Genomic DNA, 15,539 nt, shown 5'->3' with positions numbered 1-15,539 from the left:
AAATTGAAAATTCTCTGTTAAAATTAAAAATTAAATTATTTTTATTTTAAATAGTTTAAAAACTTAAATTTAACTTTAAATTTAATTTATTTAAATTTAAATTGAAAAATTCTTTGTTTCAAGACTAAATAGAATTCTTTTGGATAAATAACAGTTTCAACTCAGAATTCGTTATAATTGGAAAATTCCCGGTTTCAAGTCAAAATTATTATTATTTTAATTAGTTTCCAGTTCCAATTATGTAAAAAAATTGAAAATTCTCTGTTAAAATTAAAAATTAAATTATTTTTATTTTAAATAGTTTAAAAACTTAAATTTAACTTTAAATGTAATTTATTTAAATTTAAATTTAAATTAAAAATTTAATTTAAATTTCAATTGAAAAATTCCCTGTTCCAAGACAAAATAGAATTCTTTTGGATAAATATCAGTTTCAACTCAGAATTGGTTAGAATTTGAAAATTCCCGGTTCCAAGTTAGAATTATTATTATTCTAATTAGTTTCCAGTTCCAACTATAAATTTGTAAAAAAAATTGAAAATTCTCTGTTAAAAATAAAAATTAAATTATTTTTATTTTGAATAGTTTACAAACTTAAATTTAAATTTATATTAGAAATTTAATTTAATTTAAATTTAAATTAAAAAACTTCCTGTTCCAGCTCGGAATTTATTTAAATTAAAAAATTCCCTGTTCCAAGACAAAATAGAATTCTTTTGGATAAATACCAGTTTCAACTCAGAATTGTTTAAAATTGGAAAATTTCTGGTTTCAAGTCAGAATTATTAATATTTTAATTAGTTTCCAGTTGCAACTTTAAATTTGTAAAAAAGTTGAAAATTTTCTATTCAAATTAAAATTAAATTTTTTTATACTCTCTTAAAATTAGTTTATTAAAATAAAAAATTATTTTAAATTTTTCTACAAGGTATTTTTTATTCTTCTGAAGCCTTTGAAAATTCTTAGAAAGCTTCAAAATTTGTTATTCGAAATCTTTGTGGGAATAGCCCAATTTTGGCGATACACATAGAAAATTCATTTAAATTATTTGAAATAATTTCAAATTCTTAATTAATTTTGAATTTTTTTCAAGACTTCTAAATATTTCTTCAACTTATTCGAATTTTTTCTGATAATAATAGGTCTTAAATTGTTATTTATACATCAAAATTCAACAATTATTCTTACAAATTAAATTTGTTTAAATAGAACAATAAAAATTGTAAAATTCAAAGTTTAGTTTTTTCTTTATTTCTGAATATTTAATTTTATACTTACTGATTATAAATGAAAAGTAAGATATTCCTAAATATTAAGTAACTGTTCTTTTTCTTAATTGAAAAATGTTAAATTGCATGGTTTAAAAACGGAATATTTTAGACTGAAATAATATTTGAAATTTAATCAAATCCTTTAATTATAAATATATACTATTTTGACTTTATTTTAAGATTGAAAATAGTTTATAAAGGTTCAATAGAACATTTACATTTGTTTAAACAATAAAACTTTCAAATTAAAATAGCTTAATTTTTTATTTAAAACCTGGAAATTCTAAAATTTTGAACTGATTCAGAATAATTCTGTAAAATCAATTATTATTTATTTTTTAAAGTCTTAAAGTAAAATTCAATTTTAAAAAGCATAAATTAATTTATATTCACAGTTAATCATCTAAAAATGTTCCCTTTTTATAAAAAATCTTCGGTTTTAAACTCTTCTAAATTTTAATTCTTTCAAATCTTTAAAACTGAATTTTCAAATTCATTAAATTAAAATGCCCGCTTAAAAATTAAACATTAAAAAAAAAAGATTTTCGAATTCCACATTCTAAACTGAATTAAATCATTATTAAAAAAAGATAACAATTAAACTAATTATTTAAAAAAAAACTGTTATAATCAAAGTTGGATGGATTTTTGCTTCTAAAAATTGGTAAAATTCCTGGTAAAAACCCGTTTAAAAGTACGGCCAAATGACCGATTGGAATTTGTTAAACTTTGGAACAATTTAGAAGCCATGCCCTGGAATAATTGATCTTTCGGAAATAATTAATCTCACCTTGAGTTTGACTTCTATTCTGTCGATCTCGCCACCGAGTAAATCGACGATGTTTTCTCCGTGTTTGAGTAGAAACGCTTCGAGCTCATCGATATTCTGCATCTTCTTCACTTCCTAAAAGACCGGAAAAAAAATCCTCAATGATTTTATGCGCCTAAATATATTTTTTTTTTTTTGAAAAGAATAAATGATTTTTTTGTCGCACCTCGAGCATCGTGTTCAGATCGTGATTGTCTAGATAGGACCTCGTCAATTCCCGACCATCAAAATCCAATTCAGCTTTGTACCTCACCAAACTATTTCCCATGTCGATGCCCTTCACGTCATGGATTGCTCGAACCTATCAATTTCATTAAATTATAGAATTTCTGATTTTACTAATTTAATGAAACTCAGGGCGGCCGTTTTAATCGAAGAAAAAAATTCCCGGTCATTTCCTGGTGCGCAAACATTTTTTTTAGGTCAATGAGATTTAAAAAATCGAGCTCTATTCTAAAATGGAAGGTGCTAACACTTTTCAATTAATCAATTTTAAATGAAATTCAGATAAACTGCAAAATTTAGGACTTTTATCAATTATAGAGTTCAAAGCTTCAGATTAAGCTCGAAAAATGTAAATTCACGTGAACATTTTCAATATTTTAAGCTAAGAGAACATTAAAAATTGAAAAATAATTTTTTTTTTTTAACTTAACAGTTCTTAAATTAGAAGTTAAATTATTTTCATTTTTAAATAGCTTAAGAATTTTTCAAAAGCTTTAAAATTTTATTTCTAAACCTTGAGAAATCTAGCAGAACTTTTTAATTTATTTTAAAATAAACTGAATTTTTTTTACATCTTTTAGAAAATCCTGCAAATTAAAAAAAAATTCCTCAAACTTTGAATTTATAAATAAACTAGAACATTTATTATTTCGAGAGGAAATTGGAGTAATTTAAAAAAATATTTACAATTTAAAAAATTTTTTAAATTTAAAAAAGTGTGTGTACCGAGAAAATTTGGCTATTCGTACCGAAATTTTGTCGATTTTCGCAGATTTCAAACAAAAAATCTAGAAGCTGTTTAATCTAATAATAATCTAATAATAAAAAAATAGAAATAATTTTAAAAAATTAATTTTATACAGAGAAAAACACCAATTTTTAAGAAAATAGTTACATTTTCAATTGAAATAAATAATTTTAAGTTAAAATGACCAATTTTCTACTGGAATAGTTGCATTTTAAGGCCAAAAGATACATGTTTAACCAAAATTATGAATTTTTAACTGGGTGAGAAAATTGAAAATGGTTTTTCATTTTGAAAAATTATTTTAACACAACATTTAAAAAGAATTTAAGAGATTTCAAAAATTATCGAAAAAGAGCCTGAAAGATTTTAAGGATTTTTTTTTTAATTTGCAGGATTTTCCAAAAATTGTAGGAAAAATTTGAATAATTTTAAAATATATTTAGAACTTCTGAAAAAAGTGTTAACAAACTCCGTATAAATAACTTGAAATCATTTCAAGTTTTTAAGAAATTTTGAATCTTTTCAAAACTTTTAAATATCTCTTAATATTACTCTAATTTTTCTAGAAATAAATAGTTGAATTTAAAGAAAATTGGTAAATTTTCAAATAAAATGATGAATCTTATGACTGGAAAGAGTCGAATTTTTATCGAGAAATATGAATTTTCAAACAAGAAGATTAATTTTCTACTAAAAAAAAAAACAAATTTTCAACAACAAAAAAAGTTATGAAATACTTAAAATTTCAGTAAAAAAAAAATTTATTTTATAAAAAACAAAAAACGAATTTTTAAGGAAATAGTTTAATTTTCAACAAAAAATTTGAACTTCTTAAATTATCAGTTACAATAAATTAATTTTAAAAAAACTAGAATCTTTTTAAGAAATTTGAAATGTTCCTAAAGAATAAAAATATTTTCTTACGATCCCTAAGAAAATTCAAAATGGTTTTTCATTTTGAACAAAGTATTGTAACAGAGCATTGAAAAAAGATTTAAAGAGTTTTCAAAAATTATTCAAAACGAGCCTAGAAGATATTAAGGATTTTTTTTTAACTTGGAGGATGCTGATTGGAAATGTAACTATTTTTTTAATCATTTTTTTCTTTGTTGAAAATTAGTTTTTTTTTTAAATTTAACTATTTCAGTTAAATATTCATATTTTTAGTTTAAAATTCATCAATGGTTGCAAAATTGCTTTTTTTGGTTAAAAAATAATAATTTCGCATGAAAATTTAACAAATTCGTTTAATTTTCCATAATTTTATTTTTAAATTTAAGTATTTTGTTTATAATTTTTTTTTAACTAAAAACTTAACTATTCCAATTTTTGTAGATAATTCACCATTTATAGTGAAAAATTATACTGTTTGGTAAGAATATCAACTATTTTTTGTTGAAAAATTATTTTTTTCTTTGAAAATTTGTATTTCTTAATATAAAATTAATTTTATTTGTTTAAAAGTAATCTTATTGTTTCAAAATTCATATTTTTTTATTTAATATTTAACTATTTCAGTTAAAGGTTTATTATTTTGTTTAAAAATTAATCAATGGTTAAATATTTATTTTTTTGTTAAAAAATAACATTGTAAGATAAAAATTAAACTATTCGAATATTTTATAGTTGAAATTGTAACTATTTTATTTAAAGATGAATATTTTTAGTTAAAAATTCATAAATGGTTGAAAATTGTTTATTTTTTTGGTTAAAAAATAATTTTTTTACGTGAAAATTTAACAAATCTGTTAAATTGTTTACAATTTTGTTTGCAAATATAACTATTTTATTTTAAAAAATTGTTTTCGAAATTTAATTTCTTTAGTTAAAAATTCAGCAATGGTTAAAATTTTCCTTTTTTTAGTTAAAAATGATTTTGTTAGATGAAAATTTAACCAATCCGTTCAATTTTCCATAATGTTGGTTGAAAATTAAAGTTTTTTTTATCATTTGTTTTTTTATATTAAAAATAATTTTCTTGAACTGATAATTTAACTATTTCAGTTAAAGATTCATATTTTTATTTTAAAACTCATCAAGGATTAAAATTTTTTTTTTTTTTTTTGGTTAAGAAATCATTCTTTTACGTGAAAATTTATGAATTTTTTTGCTGTCGAAAATAAAATTTTTTAACTGAAAATTTAACTATTCAATTTTTTTGATAATCTATTTTTTATAGTAGAAAAATCTACTATTTGGTTAAAAATATCAACTATTTCTTGTTGAAAAATTATTTTTTTCTTTGAAAATTTGTATTTTTTAATAGAAAATTAATTTTATTGGTTTAAAAGTAATCTTATTGTTTGAAAATTCTTATTTTTTTATTTAATGTTTAACTATTTCAGTTAAAGATTTATTATTTTATTAAAAAATTCATCAATGGTTAAATATTTGATATTTTTTGTTAAAAAATAACTTTGTAAGATAAAAATTTAACTATTCAAATATTTTATGGTTGAAATTTTAATTATTTTATTTAAAGATGAATATTTTTAGTTAGAAATTCATAAATGGTTGAAAATTGTTTTTTTTTTTTTTTTGTTAAAAAATAATTTTTTTAAGTGAAAATTTAACTATTTTATTAAAAAAAATTTTTTTCGAAATTTAATTTCTTTAGTTAAAAATTCAGCAATGGTTAAAAATTGCCTTTTTTTAGTTAAAAATGATTTTGTTAGATGAAAATTTAACCAATCCGTTAAATTTTCCATAATGTTGGTTGAAAATTAAACTTTTTTTTATCATTTGTTTTTTTTATGTTGAAAATAATTTTCTTAAACTGAAAATTTAACTATTTCAGTTAAAGATTCATATTTTTATTTTAAAACTCATCAAGGATTAAAAATTTTCTTTTTGTTTTGTTTAAGAAATCATTCTTTTACGTGAAAATTTATCAATTTTTTTGCTGTCGAAAATAAAAATTTTTTAACTGAAAACTTAACTATTCAAATTTTTTTAGATAATCCATTTTTTATTTGAATCTTTGAAATTTTATTTGAATTTTATTTGAAATTCCACTATTTCAGTTAAAGATTTATTATTTTAGATGGTATTTTTTTTTATGTTGAAAATTAATTTTCTTAAACTGAAAATATATCTATTAGAATTTTTATGGTTGAAAATTTAACTATTTCATTTAAAGATTCATATTTTTAGTTAAAAAGTCATTAATGGTTGAAAAATGGCTTTTTTTATTTAAAAAATAATTTTTTGACCTAAAAATTGAACAAATCCGTTCAATTTTCCACAATTTTGTTTGAAAATTTAACTATTCCAATTTATGTAAATAATTCATCTTTTATAGTCAAAAATTCAACCGTATGTTTAAAAATATCAACTATTCGGTTACAAATTTACTTTTTTGTTGTTTAAAATTCGTCCTTTTTTTTATAGAAAAACGAACTATTTCAGTAAAGGATTCAATATTTTAGTTGAAAATTCATCACTCATTAAAAATCCTTTTTTTTTGGTTAAAAATAATTGTTTAATTCACAATTTCACTAATCCAACTAAATTTTCAATAATTTTAGTTAAAGATTCATTTTTATTTGTCGAAAACTAATTTATAATTAATTTTATTGCTTGAAATTTAATTACATAATTAATCTTTTGCTCATGATTGAAAGATAAATTAGTTCTTGATAAAGAAAAAAAAACATTTCAGTATTAAGATTTCTTTCTAAATAAGACGTTTTTTTCATAATAGACTAAAAAATTTTAATTACTTTTCGCACTTCAATAAAATAACTATTTTAAAAGCAAAAAAGTAAATTTAAATTTAAGATTCTCGTAAAAAAAATACAAGTAGATATCAAGGTTTCCAAGATTTTCGAGGTATTAAAAAACCCTGATTATTTATCTAAAAATAAAAAAAATATCTCACCATAATGTCAGATTCCAATTCCGCATTTATTTTATCGAGACTGTCTTGCGAAATACTTCGTCCAATCAAAGCTGCGACGTTAGAATAAATAATGAAAGAAGCCACACCTCCTAGAAGGCCTCCAACGAGAAGAGATCCAATCGCGTCAAAAGCCGGATTTCCCAAATATGAAGTCAATCCCATACAAGAAGCGGCGCAACAAACTCCTATCACCTGCATTATCATTAATTACATCTCTTGATAAATAAATTAAATTTTTAATAATCAAACTGGCCATTTTAAATTAAAAAAAAAAAATTTAATCCATTTGCAGTAATAAAAAATAAACTACAAATTGAACACTTGAATTTTAAACTTTTCAAATTGAAATTTCCAAGTTTTTTAATTACAAATTTTTCCATTCCCTTGCTCAATAATTTGCAGGTAAAAATGGAAAGTACTGACACTTTTCAATTCAACAATTTTAAATTCAGATAGACTGCAAAAATGAGAATTGTTAATTTTCGAAAATGAATGAGTTCAAAGATTCAGATTCAATTCTTTAAATTAAAAAGAATCATTTAACTTTACAATTTTCAAAATTACATTTTGTTTTAAATAATTTTAAGCGAGCAAGGATAAAAATTTAAATATTAATTTTTTTAACTGAATACTTCTTAAATTAAAAATTAAATTATTTTCATCTTCAGTAGTTTAAACATTCTTGAAAAGCTTCAAATTTGTATTTCGAAATCTCAAGAAATCTAGAAGTTGTTTTAAATTTATACAATTTTATAATTATTTTTGAAATTTTTTTAGAACTTCTAAATGTCTTTTGAAATTAATAGAATTTTTCCCAAAAGTTTTAGAAAATGAATATTCTTTTAAAATAATATTCCAAAGTGAAAATTTTTTTAAGCTTTTCACAATTCTTAAGATGTTTCTAATTTTTTTTTTTAAATCTGCAAAAACTTGCTGGTACAACATTTGTTCAAATTATTTGAAATCATTTCAATTTTTAAATTAATTTTAAATACTTTTAAAACTTCGAAATACCTCTTAAAATTACTCAAATTTTTTCTTAAAAAAAATAAATGTTTACTTGCTATTTAAATTCCAAAATTCAACAATTTCACTTACAAATTAAACCTTTTTTGAAATAAGAAACAAAATAGTAACGGTCAAATTCAAATATTGCTAAATATTAAATAATTATTTTTCTTAATTAAAAAATTTGAAATTTTACGGATTAAAAACTGGAAATTGTTAATTTGAAACGGATTTAGAATCATTTTTACAAATAATTTATTGTTATTATTTAACTATTGTTTATTTACAGTTGATAAAATAAAAATATTTGTTATCAAGAATTTGCGACTTCAAACGGTTCTAATTTTTAATTATTTAAATCTTCAAGATTGCTACTTTCAAATTCTTTAAATTTAAAATAAAAATCTAAAATGGAAAATTTGTTAAATGGAAGAACATTTTTCAAGGTCAATGATATTTAAAAAATCGAAAACTAGATCTAAAAATTGTTCCATGTTCAAATTAATAATTTAAATTTTTTCGAAAATATACCGTTTCAACTTCGAATTAGAATTTATTTATTTTTTTAATTCCCCGTTCCAACTCGGAATTTATTTAAATTTAAAAATTCCCTGTTCCAAGAAAAATTAGAAATCTTTCGGATAAATACCAGTTTCAACTCAGAAATGGTCAAAAATTGAAAATTCCTTGTCCAAATTTGGAATTTTAATGCTTTTCGCAAATTCTCCGTTTCAAATAAAAATTAGAATTTTTCTTAAAAATTTCCCTGCTTCAATTCACAATTTTAATTTTTTTCGAAAATATCCCATTTCAACTTTGAATTATAATTAATTCGTTAAAAAAAAAATTCCTGTTCCAGCTCGGAATGTATTAAACAAATTTAATTCCCTGTTCCAAGACAAATTAAAAAATCTTTTGGATAGATACCAGTTTCAACTCAAAATTGGTCAAAAATTGAATATTGGAAAATTCCCTGTTTAAATACGAAATCCATTTTTTTCCAAAAATTCCCTGTTCAAATCCAGAACTCTAAACCTTTTCGAAAATTCTCCATTTCAAGCACACCCCCCTGTTCCAATTCACAATTTAAATTTTTTTCGAAAATATCTCGTTTCAACACAGAATGATAATTTTGTTTGAAAAATTCTTTTGAATTAATTTCATCTTTTTTAAATTCACTTTGAACTTTAATGAATTTCATCAAAATTCCTCGATTTTTTTTTTAATTCTTCTCAATTCTTTCCAATTTCACGGAAATCCATAGAATTTTTTAAATATAAAATTTGCTTTCCGATTAATTTGAGTTTAACTGTAATCGATTTGAAACTTTAAGAATAAAATCAAGAAATTATTAATTAAATAAATTAAATCAATTTTAGTTAAAAATTCATCAAAGGTTGAAAATTTTCTTAAAAATTTAGCTATTTTGTTTATAATTTTTTTTTTGTCGAAAATTAATTTTTTTAAACTGAAAATTGAGCTATTCCAATTATTATGGATAATTCATCTTTTATAATTAGAAATTTAATTGTTAGCTCAAAAATATCAACTATTTGGTTGAAAATTCATTTTTTCTTTGAAAATTGGTCTTTTTTTTATAGAAAAATGATCTTATCGTTTAAAAAGTAATGTTATTATTTGAAAAATCATCTTTTTGATCGAAAATTCAACTATTTCAGTTTAAGATTTATTACTTTTGTTAAAAATTCATGAATGGTTGAAAATGTTTTTTTTTATTGTTAAAAAATAAACTTTTTAGATGAAAATTTACTAAATTCTTGCATATTCCATAAACTGATTGAAAAAATCAAAAATCAATTTTTTTAAACTGAAAATTGAACTATTTCAATTTTTGTTAATAATTAATCTTTTATAGTTAAAAATTCAACTGTTTGGTTGAAAATATCAACTATTTGGTTGCAAATTCATTTTTTTTGTTTGTTAAAAGTTGATATTTTTTTTATCGAAAATTAATCTTCTTGATCGAAAAGTAATTACATTTTTCCATTAAGAGCTAATTTTCAATTTAAAAAAATAAAAACTATTTTTTTACAAAATCATTTAACGAATTTTCTACAAAAAAGTTTAACTTTATGCCAATTTTTTTAATTTTCAACAAAATAGTTTAATACTCAACCAAAATTGATAAATCTTCAACTAAAAAGTTGCATTTTTAACCAAAGAGATGAATTTTCTACCAAGAAAAAATGTTCAGTCAAGAATGAAAAATAATGTTACGCAATTTTTAATTAAATTTTTTAAACAAAAATAACGAACTTTCAACTAAAATTATAAATCTTCAACGAAAAAAAATAAAATTTAAAAAAAATTCGTTCTAGTTTCAACCAAGGAGTGAAATTTTTAATGATTTTGGTTCAAAATTCTACGTTTTGGTTACAAATTCTACTATTTAGTTGAAGATTTAACTATTTTATTGGAAATTAAGGTCTTTTGTCAAAAATGCATCGTTTTTGGATGAAAAATTATATTGTTTGGCAGAAAATTCATTTTTTAAATTGAAAATTCATATCTTTTGGTTGAAAATTCATCTTTTTTGATTGAAAATTTATTCTTTCTATTTGAAAAGTCTATTATTGTATTTTTGTTTGAGAAATCATCTCTTTTACTTAAAAAACATACTTTTTTTGAAAATTCAACGATTTTTTTGAAAAAGTCATAGTTTTTTATCGAATATTTATACTTTTGTAGAAAATTCGTATTCTTTGGTTGAAAATTTATAATTTTTATTGAAAAATCTACTATTATATTTTTGTTGTTTAGTTAAAAATTCTACAAATTGTTTGAAAGTTGATTTTATTGAAAATTGAACTAGGTTCTTAAAAAGTCACCTTTTCTGTTACAAATTAACCTCTTGGTTGAAAAAATCTATTTTAAAAAAATCATAGTTCTTTTTATCAAAAACAAAAAAAGTATTATATTTCTTTTTCAGAATTAATCTGAATTCAACTATTTTGTTAAAAAGTCATATTTTTTGTCGAAAATCCATCCTTTTTGGATGGTAAATTCTCTTTTACTTTAAAAATCGTCTTTTTGGGTGGAAAAATCAACTATTTGCTAAAAAAATATCACCTTTTTGCTCAAAATTCATCTCTTGGATAAAAATTCTACTATTTGGTTGAAAATTTAACTGTTTTGTTTGAAAGTCATCTTCTTTGGTTAAAAATTGATCCTTTTTGATTGAAAGCTAATTATTTTTATGTGAAAAAAATTATATTTTTATTTTATAATTAATCTAAATTCAACTATTTTCTTAAAAAGTAATCTTTTTTTATCAAAATTCAACTGATTTATTGAACACTTGTATTTTTGGATAGAAAATCAATCCTTTTTGTGTCAAAATTCTCATTTGTTAAAAAAGTCATATTTTTTAGTTGAAAATTCGTCTTCCTTGCTTCAAAATTAAACTGGCATGTAAAATATTCATCCTTTCAAATTAAAAATTTAAGATTATGTTTGAAAATGCAACTCTTCCTGGTTCAAGTTTAATCTTTTTTCTTTAAAAATTCAATCATTTCGTTCAAGATTCGTCGATTAAGAAAGTGTAATAAAAACTGTATTTGGTGTGCAAGTTGTAATTTTGAAAAAATTTGAGAAAAAGGTGACAATTCCTAAAATAGGTGACAAAAGGTGACAAAATTGAAAATAGGTGATGACTGTTTTAAGTAATTTTATAGGGTGGAAAATTCAATTATTTTAGTTAAAGATTCATTATGTTAGTTGCAAATTCATCACGGATTAGAATTTTTTTTTTTAAACATAATTTTTTATATGAAAATTAGTAATTCGATTTTTTGTCGAAAAATTTTTTTCAACTGAAAATTTAGCTATTCCAAGTTTTGTTGGTAATTCATCTTTCATAGTTAAGAATTCAACAATTGGGTTGAAAAATATCAACTATTTGGTTTAAAATTCATTTTTTTTTTGAAGATTCGAATTTTCATAATTTTTTTTTTCAATTCCCTTGAATAATTCTATGCTGATTTCAAAATTACGGAATTCAATCAGTTTCATTAATATTTATAAATTGTTTTCAATTAACTTAATCTTTTTCAAACTCATATTGAATTTTTATTAATTCCATTGAAATTCTAGGACGTTTTTCTTAAATTCCCCTAAATTATTTCCAATTTGATGGAAATCAATGACATTTTTTTTATTTAAAAATTTCTTTTCCGATTATTTTGAATTTAACTTGAATTACTTTGAAACTTTATGAATAAAATTAATAAATTAATAATTAATTAAATTAAATTATTAATTAAAATACTGACGGCTGTACCTTATTTGTTCAAAATGCAACTTTTTGGTTGAAAACTAAACTATTTCAGTTAAAGATTAATTATTTTAGTTAAAAATGCATCAAAGGCGGGAAATTTGTTTGAAACTTGAACTATTTTGTTTATAATTTGTTTTTTTTTCTCGAAAATGAATTTTCTTAAACAGAAAATTTAGATATTCCAATTTTTGTGGATAATTCATCTTTTATAATTAGAAATTTGTTTGATTGGTAAAAAATATTAACTATTTGGTTGAAAATTCATTTTTTCTTTGAAAATTCGCGTTTTTTATAGAAAAATGATCTTATTGGTTGAAAAGCAATGTTATTATTTAAAAAATCATCTTTTTTGTTGAAAATTCAACTATAAAAGTTAATTATTTATAATTTTAGTTAAAAATTCATCAATGGTTGAAAACGTTATTTTTTTGGTTAAAAAATAATCGGTTTAGATGAAAATTTAACAAATTCTTAGATTTTCCATAATTTTATGGAACATTTAATTATTTTGATTATTATTTTTGATTTTTTTATTCAAAAGTTAATTGTTTTGAACTGAAAATTTAAATATTACCATTTATATTGATAATTAATCTTTTATAGTTAAAAATTTAACTGTTCGGTTGAAAATATCATCTATTTGGTTGCAAATTCATTTTTTGTTGTTGAAAATTTATCGTTTTTTATAGAAAACCAATTTGATTGGTTTAAAAGTAATCTTATTGTTTGAAAATTCATTTTTTTTGTTTAAAATTTAACTATTTCAGTTAAAAATTCATTACTTTAATTAAAAATTCATCACTGGTTGAAAAATTGCTTTTTTTTTTTTGTTTAAAAATAATATTTGTATTTGGAAACTTCACTAAACCAGTTAAATTTTCCATAATTTTATCTGAAAATCCGTGTCTTTCGTGGAAAGTTATCTATTTTGTTAAAAGTTCTTTTTTTTGTATAAAATTAAATTATTTTAACTAAAAAAGTATTATTTTCTTGAAAATCCATGATTTTTTGGTTGAAATTTTTTTTTTTTGAAGATTCGAATTTTATTCATATTTTTAAATTGTTTTTAATTAATTTGAAATTTTTCAAATTCACCTTGAATTTTTATGATTTAAAATTTAATTATGTCAATTTTTATTGTCAATTTACATTTTTTAGTAAAAATTACGTCACCCTTTTGGTTGAAAACTCAACTATTTTATTTATAATTTGTTTTTTTTTTGTCGAAAATTAATTTTTTAAACTGAAAATTTAACTGTTCGATTTTTTGTTATTAATTGATCTTTTATCATTTGAAAATTTAACATTTTCAGTTAAAGATGAATATTTGTAGTTAAAAATTCATCAATGGTTGAAAATTTGCGTTTTCTTTGGTTAAACGATAATTCTTTCACGTGAAAATTTAACAAATTTGTTTAATTTTCTATAATTTTATTTGAAAATTCAAATATGTTGTTTATAATTTGTTTTTTTTTTTGTTGAAAATTAATTTTTGCTTTGTTCAATTTTTTATTAAATTCCCCTTAATTATTTCTAATTTCACGGAAATCAATGGAATTCTTTTCCGATTGATTTGAATTTAACTTGAATTGCTTTGAAACCTTATGAATACAATTAATTTATTATTAATTAATTAAATTATTAATTAAAATATTGACGGCTGCAACTTGTTAGTTGAAAATTCATCGTTTTGGTTGAAAATTAAACTATTTCAGGAAAACATTTATTATTTTAGTTAAAAATTCATCAAAGGTTGAAAATTTGCTTGAAAATATAACTATTTTGTTCATAATTGGCCTTTTTGTCAAAAATTAATTTTTTTAACTGAAAATTTAGCTATTCCAAGTTTTGTGGATAATTCATCTTTTATAATTAGAAATTTATTTTTTTGACTAAAAATATTAACTATTTGATAGAAAAATCAACTATACCAGTTAATTATTTATAATTTTAGGTAAAAATTCATCAATGGTTGAAAACGTTATTTTTTTGGTTAAAAAAAATTGGTTTAGATGAAAATTTAACAAATTCTTACATTTTCCATAATTTTAGAGAAAATTTAATTATTTTGATTATAATCTTTGCTTTTTTATTCAAAAATTAAAATGAAAATTGAACTATTTCCATTTATGTTGATAATTAATCTTTTATAGTTAAAAATTTAACTATTTGGTTGAAAATATCATCTATTTGGTTGCAAATTCATTTTTTGTTGTTGAAAATTTATCTTTTTTTGTAGAAAATTAATTTTATTGGTTTGAAAGTAATCTTAATGTTTGAAAATTCATCTTCTTGGTTTCAAATTTAACTATTTCAGTTAAAAATTCATTATTTTAGTTAATGATCCAATGATCCAATTTATAACTTCTTTTTAATTAAATTGAACTTTTTCAAACTCACCTTGAATTTTTATGAATGTCATCGAAATTATTGAAAATTTTTCTTAAATTTCCCAAAATTCTTTCCAATTTCAGGGAAATTTTTGGAATTTTTTTGATTTAAAATGGGGTTTCCGATTATTTTTAATTTAACTTGAATTGTTTTGAAACCTTATGAATAAAATTAATTGATTAATAATTAATTTAATGAAATTATTCATTAAAATACTGACGGCAGCATCTTATTGGTTTAAAATTAATCTTTTTGTTTGTAAAGTAAATTATTTCAGTTAAAGATTTATTATTTTAGTTAAAAATTCATCAAAGGTTGAAAATTTGCTTGAAAATTTAACTATTTTGCTTATAATCTGCTTTCTTGTCGAAAATTAATATTTTATAATGAAAATTTAACCATTACAATTTTTCTTGATAATTCATCTTTTATATTTAAAAAATCAACTGTTTAGTTAAAAATGTTTTTGTTAGATGAAAATTTAACAAATCCATTAAAGTTTTTATAATATTGGTTGAAAATTCAACTATTTTTTTATTGTTTTTTTTTTGTCGAAGATTAATTTTTTAAACTGAATATTTAACTATTACAATTTTTGTTCTTGATTGATTTTTTATCGTTGAAAATTAAAATATTTCAGCTAAGGATTTATTTTTTAAGTTAAAAATTCATAAATGATTGAAAACTGGCTTTGTTTTGTTAAAATATCATTTTTTTTTTACGTGAAAATTGAATGTAATTTTATTTGAAAATTTAAATATGCTGCCTTGAATTTTTATGAATGTCATTGAAATTCTTGGAAATCTTTCTTAAATTCCCCTCAATTCTTTCCAATTCAAATTCATCTTTTTGGTTTAAAAATAAACTAT

At 20.4% G+C, this 15,539-nt stretch overlaps 1 protein-coding gene across 3 annotated transcripts in view; it reads right to left on the bottom strand.

Moving 5' to 3' along the window:
• Positions 1-15,539, bottom strand: part of LOC117169610 (zinc transporter 9) — a 63,061-nt gene that overhangs the window by 8,564 nt on the left and 38,958 nt on the right. For all 3 annotated transcript variants that reach the window (XM_033356060.1, XM_033356059.1, XM_033356061.1), the window contains exons 8-10: positions 6,954-7,166; positions 2,267-2,401; positions 2,062-2,175 (exon numbers count right to left, since the gene is read on the bottom strand). In XM_033356060.1, coding sequence (XP_033211951.1) covers positions 2,062-2,175; positions 2,267-2,401; positions 6,954-7,166 — 462 coding nt within the window. The remainder of the gene's footprint in view (positions 1-2,061; positions 2,176-2,266; positions 2,402-6,953; positions 7,167-15,539) is intronic.

Source organism: Belonocnema kinseyi, chromosome 3 (assembly GCF_010883055.1).
Source record: "Belonocnema kinseyi isolate 2016_QV_RU_SX_M_011 chromosome 3, B_treatae_v1, whole genome shotgun sequence".
NCBI classification, from domain to species: domain Eukaryota; kingdom Metazoa; phylum Arthropoda; class Insecta; order Hymenoptera; family Cynipidae; genus Belonocnema; species Belonocnema kinseyi.
The sequence above is the reverse complement of the archived record's forward strand: the minus strand, read 5'-3'. Positions and strand labels throughout refer to the sequence as shown.